Source organism: Chaetodon trifascialis, chromosome 5 (assembly GCF_039877785.1).
Source record: "Chaetodon trifascialis isolate fChaTrf1 chromosome 5, fChaTrf1.hap1, whole genome shotgun sequence".
Taxonomy (NCBI): domain Eukaryota; kingdom Metazoa; phylum Chordata; class Actinopteri; order Chaetodontiformes; family Chaetodontidae; genus Chaetodon; species Chaetodon trifascialis.
Window position 1 is genome coordinate 17672730 of NC_092060.1, and position 22115 is coordinate 17694844.

Genomic DNA, 22115 nt, shown 5'->3' on the forward strand with positions numbered 1-22115 from the left:
ATGCATTAGTAATAATGGTCCATTGATATAATGATGTAACACTGATGGGGCCAAGTTGGACAAACAAATACTTTCACTTTTGATACGTTGAGTACATTTTGCTGATAGTGCTATTGTACTTTTACTTAAGCATCTTTATATTTAATTATAATTAAGTGTTTTTATGGTGTGGTATCAGTAAGCAAATGACAGGGACAGGGACTTAACTGCCTTCTTAGCTGGAGATTTCTCTACTTGCTTCTCAGGTACAGCCTGTTTTCATCAGTGAAACACTATACAGCATGTGGCACATTACTGTGGCTGAAGAGACTCCACGCTCAATCAGAATAAAACATAATCCCATGTTAACTGTTACCACCCAACACTGCCACAGTCCTGTTAAGATCTTATTTGGGGTAAACAATTTTAATGGCCGACGTTGGATACCCTGCCCATGAGCACATGGAATAAACACATTAACAAGGTCTTATTTTTATCCATCTATATGTTGTGTCTACTTGTGAGAGATGTCTTTATTGTTAAGTCTGGGTGTTTGGTTTGGATGGTTATTGCTTGGGAGGTGACAAACATTTGCCGCTGTGATCAGCCAAATGTAAAGGATACGTTCACATTTTTGACCTCTAAACAACAAACTGATGTTAAACTGAAGCTAAAATGAGGCTTCAGCAGTCTGAGTTAGTCCAATCACGTTGATATCTTACATTATTTATGTTTAAAAAAAAAAATCACTCTTCTGAGGACAGTGTTTGCTTGCTGAGCCATAATGGAGGGATGGTAACACAAAGCTGAAATTCTACAATATTAAGAGATTGGACCTTTGGATTGGACCTTTGATTTGTCCAACTCAGACTGCTGAAACGTCATATTTGCTTCAGGAAAAGGCCAAACAAACTGTATGGCATCACTGGTGCATTAGTGCACATGTAAGGCAGCCACATTCTCTGGTTAAAACATTATTCATGAAATTGATACTGATTTATATGCAGTTTTTACAAAGGGCCACTGAAGTGTCTTCTTTGTAAATGATTTACAAAATATCTGTTCAAAACCTGTCCCCAAAAGTCACTACAGAGACAAACTACATGAGTAAAATGCAGCACTGTTAAAGTTTGTCGTCCTCGATGTGAGAATCACCTGATTCAGCTACACATTACTAGAAGATCTGCACAGACCACCCAGTCTGACATGTTCATATCTGACCTGCAACACAACTTGACCATGTAAAAAGGACTGACAGGGGACTTAAACAATAGCTCATATCAAATTACACAAACACACAGTCAAAGTATCAGTCCTTTTACTAGCACTGAGGCCTGGTGTAAATCCTGGGGAGTCCTTGTTCATGTCCAGAGAGGAAAGAAAAGTTCCTCCACTTCTTGTAATCAAACAGTTCACATCGTCTCATTGTCTCTGTGCAGTTCAACGAGGACTTGCTCCAAGGATGAGGAGGGGACCGGACTGAGCACCTTGGTGGGTGCTGGAGTGTCCGGCTGGTTTGGAGCGGGCCGGGGCCAGCGCTCGTTGAACTTGACGAAGAAGAGCGGGTCTTTGAAGGGCCCCCCATAGATGATGGCCTGCATCAGATAGACCAGGGCCACAACCATGAAGCTGATGAGGAAGAAGGGGATGAAGGGCCTCAGCTGGTGCCAGGCCACCCAGAACCCGTAGCCCAGGCCGCTTTGCTTCCCGGTGTGGGAGGTGTGGCGGGAGGAGTCCGGGACAGGAGTGTGACCGAGGGACTCGTCGTCTGACTTTGAAGAGGACGGACTGGGGACACCGAGGGAACCCATGAGTTCCAAGGCGAGGCTGAGCAGTTCCTTTGCACTTCAACTGTTTGTGCTCACTTCCCTCCACAAAATCAGCTCCGGGGATCATAAGGAAGGGGGGCCACACATAATCTCCCAGTGGTGTGGTTTCCCCTCCTTATCATGCATGCTTAACACACCCGGTGGTGTCCCGTGCGTGGACTCGCTGTAATGAATCCGCTGCCAAATCCCCCATTCCTCTCAGGACATGTACTGTATTCCTTAGGTCTTCTCCTCCCAGCAGTTTTCCCCCAGATCTTGTGTGCCGGCGTTAAATGTTGCTGCTTCTATTTGAGCTGGAGAGCGTTACCGAGAGGAAATGAAGAACAGCGGCGGAGCCCTAAATAGATATGACACCAAAAGAGAGGACACAGAGAGGGAGGGAGAATCTGCTGCGTTTGGTGGTCTCAAGTTTAGGGAAGGGTGTGTGTGTACCAGCTGCAAACATTACACACACTCAGTGACTAACACAGACATGCACACACACTTGTCAGTCAGATACAAGCTTGTGACAGCCAGAGGACAAAAATATTTAAGTTTCACTGCAGTTTATTTAAACTAGCAGGTGCAGCCGTAGGATTTTTATTACCTACATAAATTTGTTGCAGGGCTGTAGCAAAGGTTTTACATGTACTGAGGTCACAAGTCACACAATGTACCCCCACATCTCTGTACTGTTACTGTTAGACTTTTTCATATTTTTTCTGTCATCTGTGTTACTTTTTCTTTAAATTATATTTGGCAACATGATGACATAATAGCTGTTTCAAACCCACCTCCATGTTGTCAGGAACAAAATCCATGCAGAGAAACATTACAAGATCGGTTCACATTTGTTCAAGTCTGTCCGAAAACTATTCTTTCATGCCCACATGATCACCTCAGGAGCTAGTCTTCGTGTAATTGTTCCTCCTCCCCAAACCGGCTGTGAGGAAATTCCCTCCTACTGTGATCCAAATACAAGTGACCAGGAGCAAAATCCACAGTCATCACAAGTTTAGCTCAGTATTGCCTGCTTGGTCTGATTCTTCGTTTTTTTTAGTCATTCTTTGGTCGGATATTTCAGGATTTAAATCAGAAATCATTTGTAATGTTTACATAAAAAAGTAAGGAATTTGACAGGCAGCAATATGGATTCTCCTCACTGATTCTTCAGTCATTTTATTTGGATTTGGATTTTTTCTAACTTCTTCCATTATCAGACAGATTTCTTGAAAACATGACTAATCATTTGTCACTTTGAAAGTGAAATCTTCAGAGGAAAAATAAAATTACAGAGAATAAAAATAATAGAGGAAAGAATATGAATATACAGATGTGAAACCTCTGTTTTTTTGACTTTCATAAACTTAAAGAAGAAACAACGAGAATAATTGATGATGACAATAATAATTAGTTGCAGGGCGACAGTAAAATTTAGGTTCCCTCCATGTTGCTAAAACGATCAGGGCCCTGCATCTTAAAAACTCATTTAAATCTGAGTGTGAAAATATCGTCACCAGTATTAACACTTTAAGAAACATTTAAAAGGTGAAAGTGTGTGACTTTGCGTGGGTCACAGGCTGACACATGCACATCATAACCTGACTAATATCAAACCTTCACACTGGCGCACTCGTGATCCTGCAGCTGCTTCTCAATCTGCGTGAGCTGTGTTTCACATGGCCGCATGCCTGAAACGGCAAGACACTTTCACGTCCTCATACAACCCTCGTGTGTTTCTTTGACATGTCTGCAGGCCGAGAAACATACAAACACGACAGCTCCTCCCTGTCAGCGTGCGTAACCGGAGACTACAGCAAAGCTGATAATGTCATCACTTCAGAGTCTTTAGCTGTGCTGCGGCGTGCGTCATGCTGGAAGGCTGATCGGCTTCATGCAGGCACGGAGAAAAAGCCTGAACACAGTTTGAGGGCTTTGATAATTAGAGCATCAAAAAAACAAGCAGGAGGGAACACACCGATGTTAGAGAGTGAATATCTGACATAGTGTCAGGTTTGTGCCGGTGCCATTTGCCTTCACAAGAGCGGGGGGATGAAATTACCCAGAGACAGACGGCCTCTCTTTAATTGGACGTGTTTATCTACATGACACAGCAGTCCTTCCTCGCCTCACCACACAAATCACACGCTGCCAAATCTTGTCTAAGAAAAGATCTTTATTTATAAAAACAACAGTATTACCAGTTACATACTTTACTGAAAAAAGCAACTTCTCAGAGCCAAGGCAGGTATGAATGGTACATCATAATTTTACATGGATAGGCAACATGACAAATATAGTGTGTGTGGAGTAAAAAACAGAAAACGAAACAAAGATGATTGGTCTCTTTTGCCTTAAAAACAAGTCGGCGGTAAAACTGGGACTAAAAACTTGAACAAATTGCATAATGCTCTCACCCAAAGCTCCCGCACATACAAACCCCCAAACAAAATACAAACAAACCAGACAAAAAGTGAAAAAAAGGGTAAAAACAAATGGATCACAGACCAAAATGTGCTTTTTGTCCACCTCCCAAATTAAATTAAACTTCAGTTTCTCTCAGTCTGTCTCCCACACTGAAGTGTTATTTCTGTAAAACAGCACGTAATAAACGCTAATATGAACTACAAACAGCACATAGTGATTTCTTTAAAGCAGAGATAAGATCCTCTTGAAGTGTTAGTTGCTTTCTAAATGAAAAGGAAGCTGGAGAGACGGTTGTGTCTATAATGAAAGACTGTAACAGTACATATGGGAAAGGTTTCTGAAGCAGGTTTTAGTGGTTTATTAGTGTTATGTTCCCAGCTTCACATTTGAGTACCAAGTTTGATGCGCTGTACTGGCCTGGATGACTAAATCCAGACAGAAAAGTCAAAACGCAGCAGCTCAAATTGTCACGGGAAGAAGAAAAAAAAAGCTGGAAATGACGGTATAAAAAACAAAAAGAGGCATTTGGTACATAAACTAAAAAAAGACTGCTGAGTCACAGGTGGAGGAGCACAAGATAAAAACAATATGAACGGATTAAATAATCAACATGTGGTCTTACGGGTCTGGTCTGTGCGCGCGTGCACACACACACACACACACACACACAAACAAACACACTCACTCCAAGGTCCATATTCTTTTTTCCGCACACACACGGCCACAGGTTCACTGTATGACAAATATACACACACCTGCCCTTTCTTGTCTGCTTGTGCTCGTCCCAACAGAGAGAAAATAACTCTAGACAGGAAAATAACTCCGTTATAAACAACATTCTCAAACTACAGGGCGGCCGCCGGCTCGTCCCAACCTCCCAACGATCCCAGCAAAGGGACGATTTAAATTAATGAGCCAAAACTAATGCAGTCATCCCATCCTTCTTTTTATATACAGTATATACCCTACATAGAAGTACAAATTCATTGTTAGGATGCAGGTGTTGGCAGCAACGTGTCGACCGTGACAAAAAATTTACCAAAATGTTGACGATAGCAAGAAAAAAATGAAAGAAAAAACAACAAGCAGGATGACAACACCAGAATTAAATGATTGTCAACAAAGGTGATTGCCTTTACAGAAGAATTATAATTTAAAAAAAAAAAAGAGGAATATATATTTCTGTTGCTACAACTGAACGACTTCGTAAAAAGTAGGTGTGTATGTCTGTACGTGTGTGTTGCATGAAGCGTTTTGCCTGCAACACGGCCACTTTCTTTGGATGCCAACCCTCATCTTCTAATCCCATCTGTGTGGTGAGAGAGAGACAGAGAGGAGGGGAGGGGAGGGGGTGAGAGAGGGAGAGAGTCTGTGCATCTGGATCTTCTCTCCTCAGTAGCAGTGGTAGGGCAGGGACGGCCCAGTCTGGGTGATGCACACTATCAGTTTTTCTGGGGGGGGGGGAGGAGCAAAACAGGGCGATTAAAACCCGAGTCAGAATGCAAGCGTAAACAAACAAAACGTGGGTCGTTTTCACAATAAACATGGAAGCGACAGGAGGGCTCAGTCTGTGGTAAGTATGGCACGCTGCACAGTAGTGCTGTCACAACAACCAGATGTTCAGTCAGACTTGCATACTAATATAGAATTCAGTATTTATCATAACCCAGTTCAGACATGTAATGTAAAACTCAGAATATCAGCGTAAGAAGCAGGTTGTGTTCAGCTATGAAACAGGCTGCACTGTAATCCCTCTGGGTGTTTGTGCTCCATCAAACTACATCTGCTAAAAGTGTTTCTTTTTGCCACTGAAAGGCTCAGATTGTTATTCTGACAGCATAATGGAAGGGATCCCTACAGAGAGGACCTTTTTGTTAAAGAATAAGATACTTCTGTTAAACCAGAAACAGCTGCTGTATCACTCTCACCAAAGCCACCAGACTCCATTTAAAGAAACAGTCATTTTAGCATCGTAAAACACACTTCATTCAAACTCGGCAGAGACAGAATAAAAACTCCAAAAACTCTCTTGGTTCGTGTTTCCACAACTATCACACCAAGTCTGGTTTGGTCAAAATAGACCCTTAATTCAGCCAGTGGGATGTGAAACTATGAGAGAAGCAGCAGGGAAAACCATCGAGTAGAAGCTGAATATTATGACATTATGACTGGAGACTTTTAAATATGTCACACTTCAGCAGATTCTCCTGTCAGAAATAAGGCTATTACTGAATAACTGAAACCCTGATTGAATGTTATTGTAACTCCTGCAACACTGCTGATAAATACAAGCCCTTGGTTTCATTACTTCCCCCAAAATCTCTATTACTCATTCTCCTAAGCGAACTTTCTTATCTAATCCTAACCACAAAAAATCTATTCTGGCACACATGTCGTTGTAATGCCCTGCAAAACCACAAGAGTGCACTGAAACTCCTCCACCACTGGCAACAGGCAACAACAGAGAGAGCTACGCCTGGACCCTGGATAATATTTCACAAAAGTACCTGAAAATCCACTAAGACTGTTGCTGCTCGAAGACACACAAAACCCCTTTAACAGAAGTTACAAAGCTGTAAGCATTTAGACTGTCTTTCTGTGACGTTGTATTACTTTTAATCTTGTTATTTTTACTAAAATAAGCATTGGTATCAAAGTCAAAGTTCTGGTTTAGTGACAACACTACTGCACAAACGACAGCTATTCTTCTGAGGATCTGAACCTTAATTATAAACCTTGGGTTCATCTCTACAGTGACGGACTGTGTGGACCACGACGCACAAGGAGCACCTTGCAGCATACTGTACCAGCATGTACACATCACATCAGGGTATTGTATATTTAAATATCAATACAGAAGACCTCCACCAGTGTTTCAGTACACCATCAGAGACAGAGACCAGGTTTCACTGAGGGTTTGAAGTTATAAGAGACACAAGAGCTCATAGAGTCCATGCAGGGTGAGAGGTGAGTTGGACATACCATGCTGTTACATGCAGAGGGAGGGTAGAGGGGAGGGGGGGGGGGGGCTAACCATCGTAGGAGTCCAACAGGGGCAAGGAGCCCTTTCTGCCCCCATAGACCCCTCGCTGAGACAACCAGAGAAAGAGAGAGAGAGAGAAGAGAGGGAGAGGAAGTGAGTGTGAGAAAAGAAAAATGTCAGTAATTGTGAAGTTTTAAAGGCTGCCAAAGGCAAAAGGTTAAAGTCAGGAAATATTCCTCGTGGTGCAGGAGATTATGGGTTAGTGTTAGTTATGTGAGCAATACAACATGTGAGAATACGCGAGAAAGACTTAAAGTACCGGTAAAGTGTCTGTGGTTTCATCCAGAGTGTGTCTCCTCTCCCTCTGGTCCAGTGTAGAGTAAGCCTCTGAGGGAAAGAAGATGACACGATTGAGAAAAGAAATAAACTTCAACGAAAACAAAAACGTTTCAAAAGAATCTGATGATAAACGTACTAACCAGGGCCGAGGTCGTTTAGTGGAATCATGTCCCTTTTTTCCCCTGAGATGAAGCAAAACAGAGACACCAGTTAAACAAAATCAACACATCAGCTTCACACATACACAAAGCTAAACGCACAACTAACAGCCCCTGATTGAACGCTGACCTCTGTCCAGCAGTGGCGTGGTGCTGTCTTCGTAGGTGCCGTTGGCTCGGGTGCTCGGGCCGTTGGTGGTGGTGCTGCTGCTGGGGTTGAGGTTGACCATGAAGTCTGTCTTCTTCCAGCCGTCTTTCTCCAGCGGCCGGCGCAGCTCTTTGTGGGCCCAGATGAGCTGCAGCACCTGGCCGGCCCCCCGCACCTCACGATCTGAGCGCTTGCTGTAGGATACAAAAAGATATGTCCACATTCATAGCTACAAACAGCTGAACGCAGTCTATCCATAGCTTACTTTACAGAACACACTCACCCGTCCTTGTTGATGAGCACCAGCCTCTCGATGCCCTGCGAGGCTCGGAGGGTCTTTGCTGCCTCCAGACTGTTGCCCAGCACCTCAGCGAGAGTGCTCAGCACAGACACCACGGTCTCCTCTGACAGGGTGCGCCCAGACTGACTCTGGCCTCCAGGCAAGTTGGCCACAAGGTGAGGCACTGCATGCAAACCTGCAGGAGAAACACAGCCAGGTAAGAGAATCTAGCATCCAGTATCACGCACGCTACTCGAAGTGCACTGAATATTGTCCTCAGGACGCATTTGAGTATTGAGCATTTTTAGCTCATTTGAATATACAAATCAACATCCTTACCGAGCAGTTCGCAGTTACGGTTGTCGATGGCGAGGTTCCTCAAGGCTCCGGACATTGCCCGAACCACACGGTCATTGCCATGAGCCAGCAGCTCTGCCATCATGGGAAGACCCTTCTCCAGGCGCACAGTGGCCCGGATATAGCGACCAAACTGAAGAACGAGCAGATGGAGATGAGTAATGAGTATCATACTGACAGCAGTTTCGTTCCAGTAACTTCATAACACTGACAGCATCACAAACCTCATAAAAACTGACTAATCAGAGGTGAAATTTACTTGAACAGACACGAAATGCTCATTCAGATTTGGTGTAAACCTGAGAGTTTCAGTTTGTTAAGAAATGGTACTAACAGTCCATCGGCCAGCGCACAGGTTCTGGATGGCGCCGGCAGCAGCCTCCAGCACCGAGGGGTTCTTGCTCTCTCTGAGCAGCGACGTGTAAACACGAACCACCTCTGGCTGGAACAGCAGCTCGTAACCTGAAGTCGACACAGAGAGAGGAGGTGTTAGTCTGACAGACTTCAACATCTGTGCTGGATAAAGATGCTGTAAACACAACACAAAGAACCACTTGTACCAGCTAGACCTGGTATTTTGACTAAGCCTGAATCATTTATCTGTGTGACCGGACATCAGTCTATTAGTGCACATGTTGTAGTTTCATTCACACTAGTTTAAAGCACACACACGTTAACAACCTAACGACTTTACATTTTGAGTGTTTAGCAGCAGCAAATAAACTGACACAGAGTGCTGAACATGCTACTCCAAGACTAATCACTTCTAAATGATTTGAAGGGAAAAGGGATGTGCACACCTTTGGCAGGTGTTGTCCTCTTTGGAATGTCAACTTGATCTCCGCTGCCATCATCTCCATCCTTCTTTCCTGCAGCGAGAAGTCCAACAAAAACAGAGAGAAGATGAGCGATTGAGACGAAGAAGCAACGCGGATTATGTGAAGTTGGCTGAGATGAGCAATCGGTTATCCTCAGGCTTCTACTCTGTCATGTGAAATGAGACCATGCAACCAGTGGAACAAGCACTGTAGACATGCAAAGTCGTGGGCGTGACGTCATGTGATCATGCTCATGAGCTGGATGTGCACTCAACACTCTGCTCTTTTTGCAGTGAAGTACTGTTCTGCGTTAGTAAAAATGAGCGATGCGAGAGTGGTCAGCAGTTTCAAAGGTTCGCTTTGAATGCCAAGGGGAGACTCTTACCTTTGGAAAACCACTCATCTAAACACAGCAGAGAGAAAGGAGGAAGTGAAAAGATGGGGGAAAGGTAAGAGGAGGGAGGGAGAAGAGGAAAAGGAGGGAGACAGTGGTAAGAGTGTGAAAAACAGCGACAGGTGCTTCCGCCACCAACAAGCTCAAACCACCAGCAGCTACCCGTCATTCAACAGCAGATCTCGTAGACACAGTGCAGCTCTAGGCTGCCATAGCGGTCCGACACTGACCTTTGCCCTTTCGAGAGCCAAAGCAGCCGCCTTTGTTAGCCGGGGTCGGCCCCTGGCTGAGGGGCGTGGTCTCTGCGTAGCGCTCGCTGCCGGGGACCTCACGGTGAACCTGATAGGACAGATTCCTCAGGAGGCAGACACAGTTCTCCACCAACTGAAGGAAGGGAAGAAAAGGAGACGACATGATCAAAGACGGAGACAGATGGAGAAGAAAGGTGCTTTGGTTTCATGAGATTTTTAATGGAACCGAAGATAAAGACTTAAGAGAGCCGTCACCTTATTATCCACATCTTTGCGGTTGATCTGTGATTGGACAATGTACATGAGCGAGTCCACCATTCCTGTGCATTCTCTCAGCTTTCGCCTGGCCTCGCTGCGTTCTGAACTCACATTCCTGTTGGAGAGAGAGGGACGTTAAACACATAATTGCATGTTTTCTTCTCAAAATAAGTCTCTCTTTCTCCGTCTTGGACTTTCTCTGCTTTCTGTCCATTGATCCCTTGCATACCTAAGGCAGCCAGCTGTGTTGGTCAAGGCGGTCTCCCACTCCAGATGGCGTGGTTTGCAGCTCTCCTCTCCTCCGTTGCTCCCTCGCTCCCAGCCGGAGTGAGGAACGATCACCTCGTCGGCCAGGGCGTGCAGGGCGTGGTCTACGATCTCCATCTTGACTGAGTCGTGGGATGAGAGGTTCCACAAGGTGCCTGGGATGATAGAATAAATACTGTTAGTATCTAAAAAAAGAAATCATTTAAATAATGGGATATTAGCGATGAATGACTCGTGCTTGTTTGGTCCCTGATCTGACCTAAACAGAAAACAAACAAATGATTTATACAAGCATCATATGAGGTTGATACCTGTGATAGTGTCAGTGAGGTCCTGGTCGCGGGTCTTTCTCAGTAACCTGACCAGAGCGGGCACTCCATCGCAGTTCTTGATAGCGATCTTGTTGTCTTGGTCTCGCCCATATGAAATGTTTTTTAGTGCTCCACAGGCCGAGTGGTGCACGTCCTTGCTGGGGTGGTCCAACAGCGACACCAAGGCTGGGATGCCCTTCAGGCGACGCACCTCTGACTTAACCTGAACACACACGCACATTGAGATTTGCCAAAAAGCCACAAAACCAAAAGCTTGATATTTGCTCAGTACTGTTATTCTGCATTTGAATGTGACCACTGCTTCACCTTGTCATTTTTGAATGTGAGATGCTGGAGGAAGGCAGCAGCGTTGGTCTTGACAGGATCCAGACGATAGTTCAACATGGCGATGACCTCCGGCAGCTCCGGCTGTCTCCATGAGGCGGGAGGACCCTTCCTCAGCGTGCTGTCCAGTGAAGCCATGCTCCCTCTCTCCATCGTCATGGGAACGCCCCAGGCATAAGGGTCAACTCCTACCATGTCACCGTCCAAAGTGTCCTCGCAGCTTCTGCAAGTCGCAGGCGAAGAACATCGGTCAGCTATGGTGCTCACATATATGGTCAGGATGAAAGAAAGATGCAAACCACAGCATCTGTTACCTGAGTCTCCGTCTGTCCATACCCCCGGCGCCGGGTCCCAGGCGTGGCATGGTACCGTAGCCTCCAGGGTGCATGGGTGGAGGTCCCATGCCATAGTCATCATATCCCACGCTACGCTGGTCATCCTCGAGACCATAGTGGCCTTGGCCATACCGCATCTCCAACGCTGAGCCCAGGGCCCTCATTCCCCGGCTCACCTGGGGCTGTGCTGCATACGGATCGAGCTGCTGGCGGCTTGGGGCCCGGTAGCCAGAGTCCAGGGTTCTGTAGCCATCAACCGGCCTGGGGAAAGAAGGGAATGACAGGAGGGAACAGAGTTGTTACAGTTAGCTAGATTACAGGTCTTGTATTCATTAACCTTGTAATGTTTTAAACACTCCAGGAAACATCACAGGACTCCTTTACAGGTGTGCTGTACCTGTAGCGGTCATCCATGTGTGAGCCCCTGCTCAGGCTGGTGTATGCCTCTGATGGTGGGCCTCCCCGGTAGTCATCATAACCCCCTACAGGGCCGTAGTGGTAGTTCCTGGGCACCGTGGCCGTGGGGTACTCTCCGGGCTGCCTGTAAGGACGGTCCAGTGTGGCGCTGTAGCCGCCCATACCAGACATTGACAAACCTCCGTCAATGGACATGGAGTCAGATGGCAGGACTGTGCGTGAGATTGGTTTCTTCATCTGTGGGAGAGCGAGATGGAAGTGATGCATTAAAATATGTTCATGGTGAGGGATAATTGAATGGTGTAGCATTAAATAGACTAAATATTTTAGCCATCTACTTGATTTGTACATTTTGAAGGGAGCCTGGTGATACTGTGCATGAGTCACATCACTTACTCCATTGTCTGCCCGTCGTGTGGTTCCCTCGTCAGAAAAGACTGAGTGTACTTCCTGGGAGTCGTCCTCTGGTGTGTAGCTCTCATCGAGAGCACCGTGTGCAGGGTCCACCATTCTGTACTAAAGCAGAGACACGCCACGCATTCAGATTTTTACAATCACTGCCATTTAAATGTATAAACACAAGAAAACTTTTCATATGTACACGTTGAACTTTGCACACAAGCACATACCTGTGTGCCGTTTATGTATGAGTCAGTCAGTTTCAGTCGTTCTATGTCTGCATCCCCTAAACGCCCGTTCTGGGGTGAAAGAGAAACACAAAGTTGTGAAATATGCACTCTAAAAATGTTCAATAATTTTGCTGAAGTAACACAGAAAATGAGCATCAAGGCATGATTCCCTGTCGCCTTTCTTACAACCACCCAGATGATATTACTGCTGCTGAGGCACATTCAGTGCTGACCAAACTGTCCCTGCGTGTCTCTGGTCTGTGAATCACTGCCAGACATGAGGGAGGACATTTTGGAATGCAGCCACTCACCCTCACACCCTGCTTCCTCCTGCTTTACTCTGTTACATAATCAATGACTGTCACACTGTATGACTTCGACATTTCTACCTAATCCCGAGTAACACTCGCTTTTATGCAATTTAACTGCCACACTTAAAAGCAATGACCTCGAGCTGAGTCACTGCATAATTAGCCTACTTTGGAAATCTTTCTCGGCAACCGTTTCACCTCCAACAGTTACTACTGGTTGCAGCATTCCTGTGACACTACTGACAAGTGCAAAAGAAAACAATCTTATGCAGCTCATCAAACACTTAATTTGCAGCAACATGTCATACTGCACTTTATGTTATGTCCACAAGGAGGCAGGGCTGTTTTCAAAACACAATGGGAAACTCAGATTGGGCTTGAACATCATGAACGGCACACTTCCTCTTCAGCTGGTCCTTCCTAAAAGACAAGCTCATTTACCAACAACTGTGTCATGGTTTTGGAGAAATGGTAAAGCATGAGAATCACCATCATTTATATTCTTCAGAAATAACATGTATATAGTTAGCAGCACAAGGCCGTAAATTCCTGCTTTCTTAGCCTTCATCCTCCAGCTGCCACACACTAATCAAATCACAAGTTGCTTCCAAGGATTCAAAGAGACAGAACATAACATTTAATCTATGTCAGCAAGCCCTTGAAAGGAAAATATTTAGAACGCATTTTAAACTCGTCTAATCAGTCTGCGCACAAATGTATTAAAATGTCAGACCGAGTGTGGCACAGCCTGACCTTCAGTGTTATCTGAGAGCAAAATGATAATCTCCTTTAATTGCTCATCCAAGCCTGCAGGATGCTCGGCAAAGTTGACCGTGTGGCAGTCAAGACTTTTGGTAGAGACAACAGCACAGGACAAGAAGGCAGCAGTTAAGACCTCGTCCAACCGGATTAACTCAGCTGTAAACAAAACAGCAGAGTCTTAAAACTCTCGGCACAGGTTAGCTGCTCGTCACATTAAAAATAGACGTATATGATAATGATGGGTAATTTTCCTGAAAATCAACTGAAACGTTTTCCAGATAAAATAACTAGCAATCCTGCTCAATTATTTGTCAACACTGGTCAAAAACAACAAAGAGATAGCAAAGTGACAGCTACCGTGTCAGAGCTAAAAAGATGTGCCAATCAATTAGTCTGGCAGAAAATGAAATAGCAACCTTTTTGATAATCGATTAATCCTTTATGGCCAACAGTGCCCAAAATTCACTGTTTCTGACTGCTCATAAGTGAATATTTACTGGTTTTCTTAATCCTCTATGGTACTTATTTGAATATCTTGGGTTTTGGACTGCTGGTCAGACAAAACAATCTGAAAATGTAAACTTCAGTTCTGTAAAATTGTAAGGGGATTTTCTATAATTTTCTGTGTTTTATAGACAAGTTATCAGGAAAATAATCAGCAGCAAAAATAAATGAGCTGCAACTCTATCGTAACATCTGATGGCTGACGCATTTGAAAAACCTGATGGTGGATGTCACCATACTCTAACACATGTAATGCAGCAGAAACAGACACTAATGATTTCATTACATTTCATCAAGAAAATATTGCAATATCTTGGATCTTCAAAACAAAAGATAACTGCATGCAAAAGAATACCTAGTATACAGCAGGAACAATGGAGGTAATAAATTTAAGTGACTGATGAGTGCCAATCATTCATGATGAAGAAAACGCACTGGATGCTGGACTATGCAACACATGCACGACAAATGACCGCATTCCATAACACGACATGCTGCAACAGAGAGAAACATAACTGAGATTCCACAGCAGGGGCCAACGAAAGGTGTAGACGTGAGTGTCAGCATGTATCCGGTGAGTGACAGCCATGGCATGCTGACAGAGTGTGATGATGAGCATCTCAGGCATGTTAAAGGTAGTGGAACTATGTGCAGGAGGGACGCAGCGCAAACAATCACAGACACAAACAGGCCGCGCGCTGGTGGGGAAGAGGCGGAGGCAGAGAAGGGACGAGTGATGGATGGATGGATGGATGGATGGATGTCAGAGGGAGAAAACTTGGATGGAGGAAATGATGATCCATGGATTGGATGATAAGTGAAAGACATTGGATTTAAATGCCTATGAGAGGCTCTGCATGGGGATGTTGGGGTTTGTTACGGAGCGTTACCTGTGTGTGAGGGAGGGGGCGACCCAGGGCCGAGGGGCTGGTGGCAGGGAGGCCCACTCTCCTCCTCTCCTCCTCCAGCGCCCGGGTCAGCTGTTCAAACTGCACCTCCTGCTCCCTGACCGACTCCAGCAGAGCTGCTGCGCTCTCACACTGCTCCATACACACTACATGGCCCCAAGGGGAAAGAGGGGGGCGTTACACACATCCATACAGCCTCAAAGCCAAAACAGCACAGGGAGGGGGTGTCCACCAAAAACACAGACATGCCTCTCCGTACAGAGTATAGCAAGATGCTGTTGATGCCGGATTTTCTGGGCTGATACCAAGAAGGATTTTATCGTATTTATCTGCCAACAGATTCTGTTAAGTGACTAAGGTTGAGATGCCTTCTTGGAAATCTGCTGGCAGGGTAGGGATTGCACAACAGCGGGTCACAATAACGAACATACATCAGTCACCGCTGTAAAGACAGGTTTGTGGTTGAAACTCAAGGCATGAAAACTTCCCAGGACTCTTGTGTGCGCCTATTCCATTGAAAAGCTGTCATGGTGTATTCAGATTTTCCCCGCACAGACTTTAAAAGCTGGCTGACTTGCTCAAACGTCACACTGCCTTTAGCAATACCTAACAACGTCAGCATTAATAACACCGATATAGCATGACGTGTGTTAAATGCTGACTGTAAATACAACAGTGAATTCATTCCAGGGTGGTGCTAATGTGAAACAAAATACTGCAGAATAATTAAATACCTAATTAGCACCAGAGGCATAATTCAAATGAGACCAGGTCTGACAGGAGACACAACATGAGAGAAACGCAGCAGGAGGAGGTAGCAATGATGGAGGAGTCAGATTCTTTAAAACCCTGGGTACTGCATTTATCATAAATATTGCAAAACATCGATTATGATTTGTCAATATCAACACCGCTGCATGCAGATCAATAAACTTATTACCACTCCATGCAAGCATGGAGGAGCCCTCTGGGTTTCTGATCCTCTCACATGCCACACCAGAAAATACAAACAGCAGAAAAAGATTTTTTTTGGATCCTCTGCAGCATTAATGTCCTGCACGGGGTGTCTCCCTTGCACATACATGTTTATTTCATTGATCTACACATTTGTCTAAGAAGCTCAAGACTCAAAATGTGGTTTTCAGAATCATGGGGAAAATATTTAGGTTAATTTTCCATGGTTATACATCATGAATTGAAAATAAAACCACCACTTTAAATGCCATGGTGGAGCCTTGGTTATGTAATCATTTATTCTTGACTATATTATGCATGCATCAGCAGCGCATTACATGGAGGAGCTCCACAGTATTCAAAAGAACTGTTGAACAAGGAGGATGAGACCTCACATGCAGAGAAACACCCTTATACTTTTTGGAGGACGCTCAACACCGCGACACACAACATTCAACTCAAGGGGATTTGCATACTCGTCTTTAGGGTTTAAGCAGTAAGAAGAACACAGAACAGCGCAGACACGCTGAGTCTCAAAGCTCATTTCAGAGAAAATTAGAAATACACACCTTCACCTGGGGGCGTGGTTTGGTAGTAGAGGTGAGAGATCACGCCAAGGTCAGAGGTTGAGCTCTAGCTGCTCATGGGTAGAAGGTCACTGAACCACCAAGCCCAGAAACAGGGAGGAATGGACTGCAGAGAGAGAGAGAGAGAGAGACAGATGGGAAGAGAATAACAAGGAGAAGGAGGGAGAGATGTGTAAGTGAAGAATCAAGACACCTCCGTTTCAAAAACAGCAACATAGTGAGAATACCGTGCAGGAGTGTCAACGGGGTTGTATTTGCTCCGTGTGCAGAAAAACACAGCAAGAGACATACAGTAGCTCCAGCCTTTAGACACACCCTGTATTTACTCAACATTTGGCCTGCGTGCGGCAGCTAGCTGCGGGAAGTTGACCAACCTGCAGCTCTTTCTGGGCCACAAACATCGACAGTCAGCATAATGTGAAACTGGGTTATAAAGATAGCAACATCTTTTGAGGACCATATGTTCTCTTATCAACTCGTCCCCTTTCTTCCCCAGTTTAACCTTGCCTTTCTTTGTTTTCCTTGCAGCCATTCTTCTCTCTAATCAGTCTTCATCTACCTCTGGCCCAACTCTGCCTGCTACTCGTGTTCTCTCAACTTAACTGGCTTTCATCCCTCCCCCAACGTCTCTTTGTTATCTTGGCTGTGCTCTGAGAGAAGGACATTGTTATATCAGAGCCAAACAAGTGGAGACTCAGATCCTCTTATCTGTTGATACAGCCTCAGCTGCAGCGGCCCAGCTCCCCGTCAGCCCCGGCTTCAAAGGTGAATAAACCCAGGCATTGCCACACACACACACACACACACACACACACACCTGCATGACCGGTTGGACGAGGTAGAGGAGGGGCTACCAAATTTCAGTTTCTAAATGTCTCTCTGTCTGAGGGTTTAAATTGAGGTCACAGCAATTTGGGGGAACAAACAGGAACATGCATTTACATTTTAGGCAGCAGGTGCTTGTGTCCATGACAGGTAAGGTGTTAGCAAATAAAAAGCATAGAGTTTGAGCGGAGAGATCGTGATGAATGACTCACAGTTTCACCTGCATTAGATTGTGCAAACAGAAAAAAAGAAAAGGAAGACAGACATGATATCACCGTTTCATAAACAGACTATTACAACACCATTTAGCTGATAAAATGAAGCCTGCGAGGGCTACGTCTGTTCCTGCATGTCTGTCAAATGGGAGTAACACACACACACACACACGCACACATTTATATGACTTTGCTTATTTTTTAAAAAATCCCAGTTTGGGGTGTGCCCAGTGTGGGAAAAAAAAGGAGGAAAGTGGGATGGCCTGATGAGAAAATGAGGAGTGGCTGAGGCATATTTCACAAGAGAGAGGAATTTGTGAAAACCAAAACCAGGATTTGCATTTGGGACAAGGCAGACTGACAGGAAGCCATGATGTCACATACACACACTCACACTCACCATCTTTTGCTTAGTGACTGTGGCGCCCCAGAGCCATAACCTCCCACCTGAGCAAATCACACACTGCTGTGCTGTACCACACATGCCTATATATGGTCATAGCCAGGACAAGGGCTGATATTATCCACTACAGACAGACAGACAGACAGACAGACAGACAGACAGACAGACAGACAGACAGACAGACAGACAGACAGACAGACAGACAGACAGACAGACAGACAGACAGACACGGGCACAGTTTGAGCTGCAAACAAATAAAATAAGGCGAAAGGCAGATAGTCTTTCAGGGGAGTGAGAGGGTAAAGTGGAGCAAAGACGAGGGTAGAGATACAGACAGGAAAGCTGAACACAAGATAAAAGCTAATCTTGCATTCCTAACATTGTCTCCCTGCCAATTCAGCACAGCAGTCCACCCACTCATCCACTGTAAAACCTTAGCATGACACTGGCTAATAATCTTTTCAAGATCTAGGTTTACTGTAAGGCTGGAGCATTTTCAATTATCCAAACACAGAGAAACGGTGACCAACCAAATCTATTCTCATCTGGCGCATTTCCATGATTTTATGTCACATTTAAACACTGTCATGCTACTAATCTCAGCCCCGATGCAGGGAATAAACATCATTAACATGTTACATGCTGGGGCTATCATATTTCACTAATGAGCACAACTGTCATTCAGACAAGATGAATTATAAACTGCGGTTGATATATCTTGGCAAGTGTACTTGAGAATGTGATTTTGTGTGTGCGCGTGTGTGTATGTGTTTTAACAGCAACCAGGGGGAATTTGCAGCTGTCAGTCCGGGAGGTTGGTGGAACAAGAAGAAGTTTGTGCAACTGAGGGCATGAACGCAAGTGTGAAAAGAGTTGGAGAGCAAGGAGGACATTATTGGACATATTTGGGAGCGAGTGCATCTGTGCTTCAAAATTCTTCTTTGTTGGGGGGGTGGGGGTCACTGTTTGCACTTCTGTCCTCCACTCATTTCCCCCTTTCACAGCTGTTAGTTTTGGTCCTGAAAGTCAGCAGTGAATTTTGTTGAACAATGAAAACAATCAGTGCAGTCCCACTGCCACTCCCCTCCCCTCTAACCCACTTCCTGAGAAACAGGATGTTATGGATTCAACATCAGAGATGTGTGGAGGGACGCGGCGGCTACTTATGCTCACCAGAAAAAACATTTTCCTCAACAGAACTGCATATGCACGGAACCAAGAGAGCCTATACGATGCACCACTTTAATAAACCACCTACTGATGGTTGGCTTCCTTCAACCATCAGAGGTGTTTTTGCGGTGAAAATCCCCTGTGGTCAATATGCTGATCATAGGACCACAAACCACTTCCCATTTTTGCTAATATTGTTCTCCATCTGATGTTTTCTGTTCTGCTTTCATGAACTTTCGGAAGCAATCTCTGTGAACCTGCATGCTTCCTCAGTTTCAGTTTGTTCCAGTGGTCTAATCACTGAATCGGAAAAAAAGATTAAAAAAAATTTGTCTCAATCCTTTATGATAGTCATCTTTGGGTTTGGGTGTGTTTAGCGAAACAAACAAGAACGATGTCACCTTGTGCTCTGGGAAATTGTTATTTGTCACTATTCTATAACATTTAATCAAGAATATAATCTGCACAGTTTTCAATAATGATTTTTTTTTTTTTTAAATCATAGCTTTTCCCCTAACATTTTAAAAATATGTCCAGGTAGACCAGTCCAAGAAAAGAAGCAACACTTTTGAGCAAAAGAACGGAAACTGCAAGGAAACTAAGACTGGACTGAACCATTTTCTTATACACGTGCTAATCCTAAACCTTCATTCACTACAATACATGGACTTTGTATGAGCAATAACACGTGTGCAGCTTTAAAGGGTGAGGGAACAAGAGTGCACTGCAAATGTTAGGAGTTCTGTTCTGAGGGCAGCAAACGGTCAAAATGTCAAGCACGGTGCCTTAAGGTCAACAACAATACACACACTCCTCAAACATCTGACCAAGCCCTGACACACCACGAGTCACACAAGTCCATCTGATTCTGCAGCCATCAGTCAGCATGACTCACTCAACCCTGTCAGAAGACATCTGTGATCATACACACATCTAAGCAACAATGCAGCCTTTGTGAACTTAATGAAACTTGGATTATTGCAATAAGTGGCTACACCTGCCACCGGCAGCAAAAACTCCCACTGAAACAACACATCAACTGTCAAAATGCACATCTGTTCACACATCTCGAGGTAACTCACACTGCAGTTTGCTGATAAGTCAGTGTGATGCCACCAGCAATGGTTTAAGCTGAGCGTGGCTTGTAATGAGATTTAAGCTTTAGCCCACTAATCCACTTACCTCCTAACACATACACACATGTTGCTAACGTGCATACACAGACAAACACAGGTTAGACCCTCTGTGGATTAACCTGCACACCTCAAGAGAGCAGACACAATTGCAGTGGGCACTGGGGGCATGCATCAACAGTCAAACAATTACATGGGTGTTCGTGTTCACACACGGTGTTATTAGTGGTGGCACCTGCAGCATATTAAATCAGATACAGCCCTGTCCCAGTGACACCTGCACATATACTGTATGAACATGAAGCAGGACAGTCCTAAAGCCCACAAGGAAGGTAGTTAACCAACACTGCAATATGTGCCCGCATAAAACCAAAGTTTACAAGAAAAGAGCCAGTTCACTTGTTCACGCTCAAACTGACAGTTATCCACACCCAGGCGTTTTCCTACCAAAACAAGTTTACACAGGACCCACCTAACAGGTTCACCAGCCGACAAACTTCAAATCCCAGCCCGTGTGAGAGACTCCAACTGGAAGACCACCACCATTACAACAGATTCAAATACACAAAACAGGTTCAGCGCACAGCTACATGTCTACATGTAAAATAAGTAGCGAGGTTTCCGATTGCCTTAAACTACACTCGTCTCGTGGAGGTGATGGGATCTACTTATCTGCTTAAACTGATAAAAGTACTTCCGACAGAAAGACGCTTAAAAACGACACAACATCAGCGTTAACCGGGTCCAACCACAGTAAATGTATAGGGAACCAAACCCAGTCCTCTTCAGGGTTGTAAACCCGCCTGACCGTCACGTTATCGCGTCAGTTTGTATCCCCTGTTGAACTCTAAAACCTCGCCTTCATACCAGACCTTGTCGTGAACCATCTGGAGTCGTAAGCAGGTAGCATTTCCCTGATCTAGCAAAATCCCACAGACCGTCGGGAATTGATTTGCTTACGTTACACGCCGATCTGGGGCAGGAGCGACGAGCAGAGCTGGCTGCATCAGCTAAACACAGAGGCAGTAACAATAAGACGTGTAAAATGTACTCACACGAACAAAGACTCGCGTATTTCAGCAGCGAGTAACTCGGTGGTTTTGCTAACGCTACAGCCCGGATAAATGACAATGTTGGAGATCAAATCAGCCCAGTTGGTTAGACTGCTCGCTCAGCACCCCTATGACCTGGTTTGGCTGTCTTGCTACGTTAGCATCACAATAACCCACATAACCGACCGAGAGCGGTGCCAACAACCAGGCTAGCGTTAGCATAGCAAACAGATTAGCCGCAAAGGCTGGAGTTAGCGTGTGTTCCGCTAAGCGGCATTTTAAGCTATTTAGGCAGTCTTCCCTCTTTTCGCTGTTGGCATCAGGGACTCTTTTAAATCGGTTACAACAGCGTGCACGGTAGGCCACGGGACCGCGGGTCACGATATGAACTTTTAACGTTAGCACAGTTGGCTAACATTAGCCTGGGAGTAGTGTTGCTTGATCTGACGATGATGTGACCACTCCTTGCCAACGCTGCAGTGCACCCACTATCTCGGGAAAAAAAACGCGCCCCCTGCCATATCAACCATCTGGTAACATTTATAAACTGACTCACCTGCTCGTGGAAAGCCTGCCCCGACCCCTTCCAGACTATTCCGTTTTTTGGTGTTTTCTCTTTCCCCCTCCTTCCCTGGGTTCTGGGTCAAGCTCGTTAAAGACGAAGCGACATCACCGAGTTTTCTATCAAAGAGAGGGCGGGATCAACCAGCGGCTTTACCGTAAAGACGGCGCACACGGACTTCCTTTTCGCGTACAGGTGTTTGTCACAAGTTTCCGGACAGTGCCA

The 22115-nt window shown here is 45.0% G+C and overlaps 1 protein-coding gene across 3 annotated transcripts; it reads right to left on the minus strand.

Moving 5' to 3' along the window:
* Nucleotides 1-3943: 3943 nt before the first annotated feature.
* LOC139330893 (catenin delta-1-like) lies at nucleotides 3944-22010 on the minus strand. 3 transcript variants are annotated; one of them, XM_070962075.1, is made up of 22 exons: nucleotides 21885-22010; nucleotides 16513-16636; nucleotides 14972-15135; nucleotides 12505-12573; nucleotides 12272-12391; nucleotides 11856-12112; nucleotides 11438-11719; nucleotides 11106-11346; nucleotides 10779-11001; nucleotides 10430-10622; nucleotides 10198-10315; nucleotides 9922-10075; nucleotides 9683-9700; nucleotides 9280-9348; nucleotides 8814-8941; nucleotides 8462-8612; nucleotides 8126-8318; nucleotides 7825-8036; nucleotides 7677-7718; nucleotides 7517-7584; nucleotides 7249-7303; nucleotides 3944-5665 (listed from the first exon to the last, which is right to left on the minus strand). In XM_070962075.1, the coding sequence occupies exons 3-22, from the start codon at nucleotides 15128-15130 to the stop codon at nucleotides 5607-5609; spliced, it is 2811 nt and encodes a 936-aa protein (XP_070818176.1). In that variant the 5' UTR covers nucleotides 15131-15135; nucleotides 16513-16636; nucleotides 21885-22010; the 3' UTR covers nucleotides 3944-5606. The 3 variants fall into 3 exon arrangements, with proteins under 3 accessions (XP_070818176.1, XP_070818177.1, XP_070818178.1); XM_070962076.1 differs by lacking the exon at nucleotides 9683-9700; XM_070962077.1 differs by lacking the exon at nucleotides 7249-7303.
* Between the last annotated feature and the right edge of the window lie 105 nt (nucleotides 22011-22115).

Bases quoted from the DNA above. Each gene is read 5' to 3' on its own strand.
- LOC139330893 (XM_070962075.1), bottom strand. From the start codon at position 15,130: ATGGAGCAGTGTGAGAGCGCAGCAGCTCTGCTGGAGTCGGTCAGGGAG. The intron at 8,613-8,813 runs GTTAGTACCATT...CTCGTTCTTCAG, and splicing joins TGTGCGCTGGCCGATGGACT to TTTGGTCGCTATATCCGGGC. The intron at 8,319-8,461 runs GTAAGGATGTTG...TTTCTCCTGCAG, and splicing joins CCGTAACTGCGAACTGCTCG to GTTTGCATGCAGTGCCTCAC.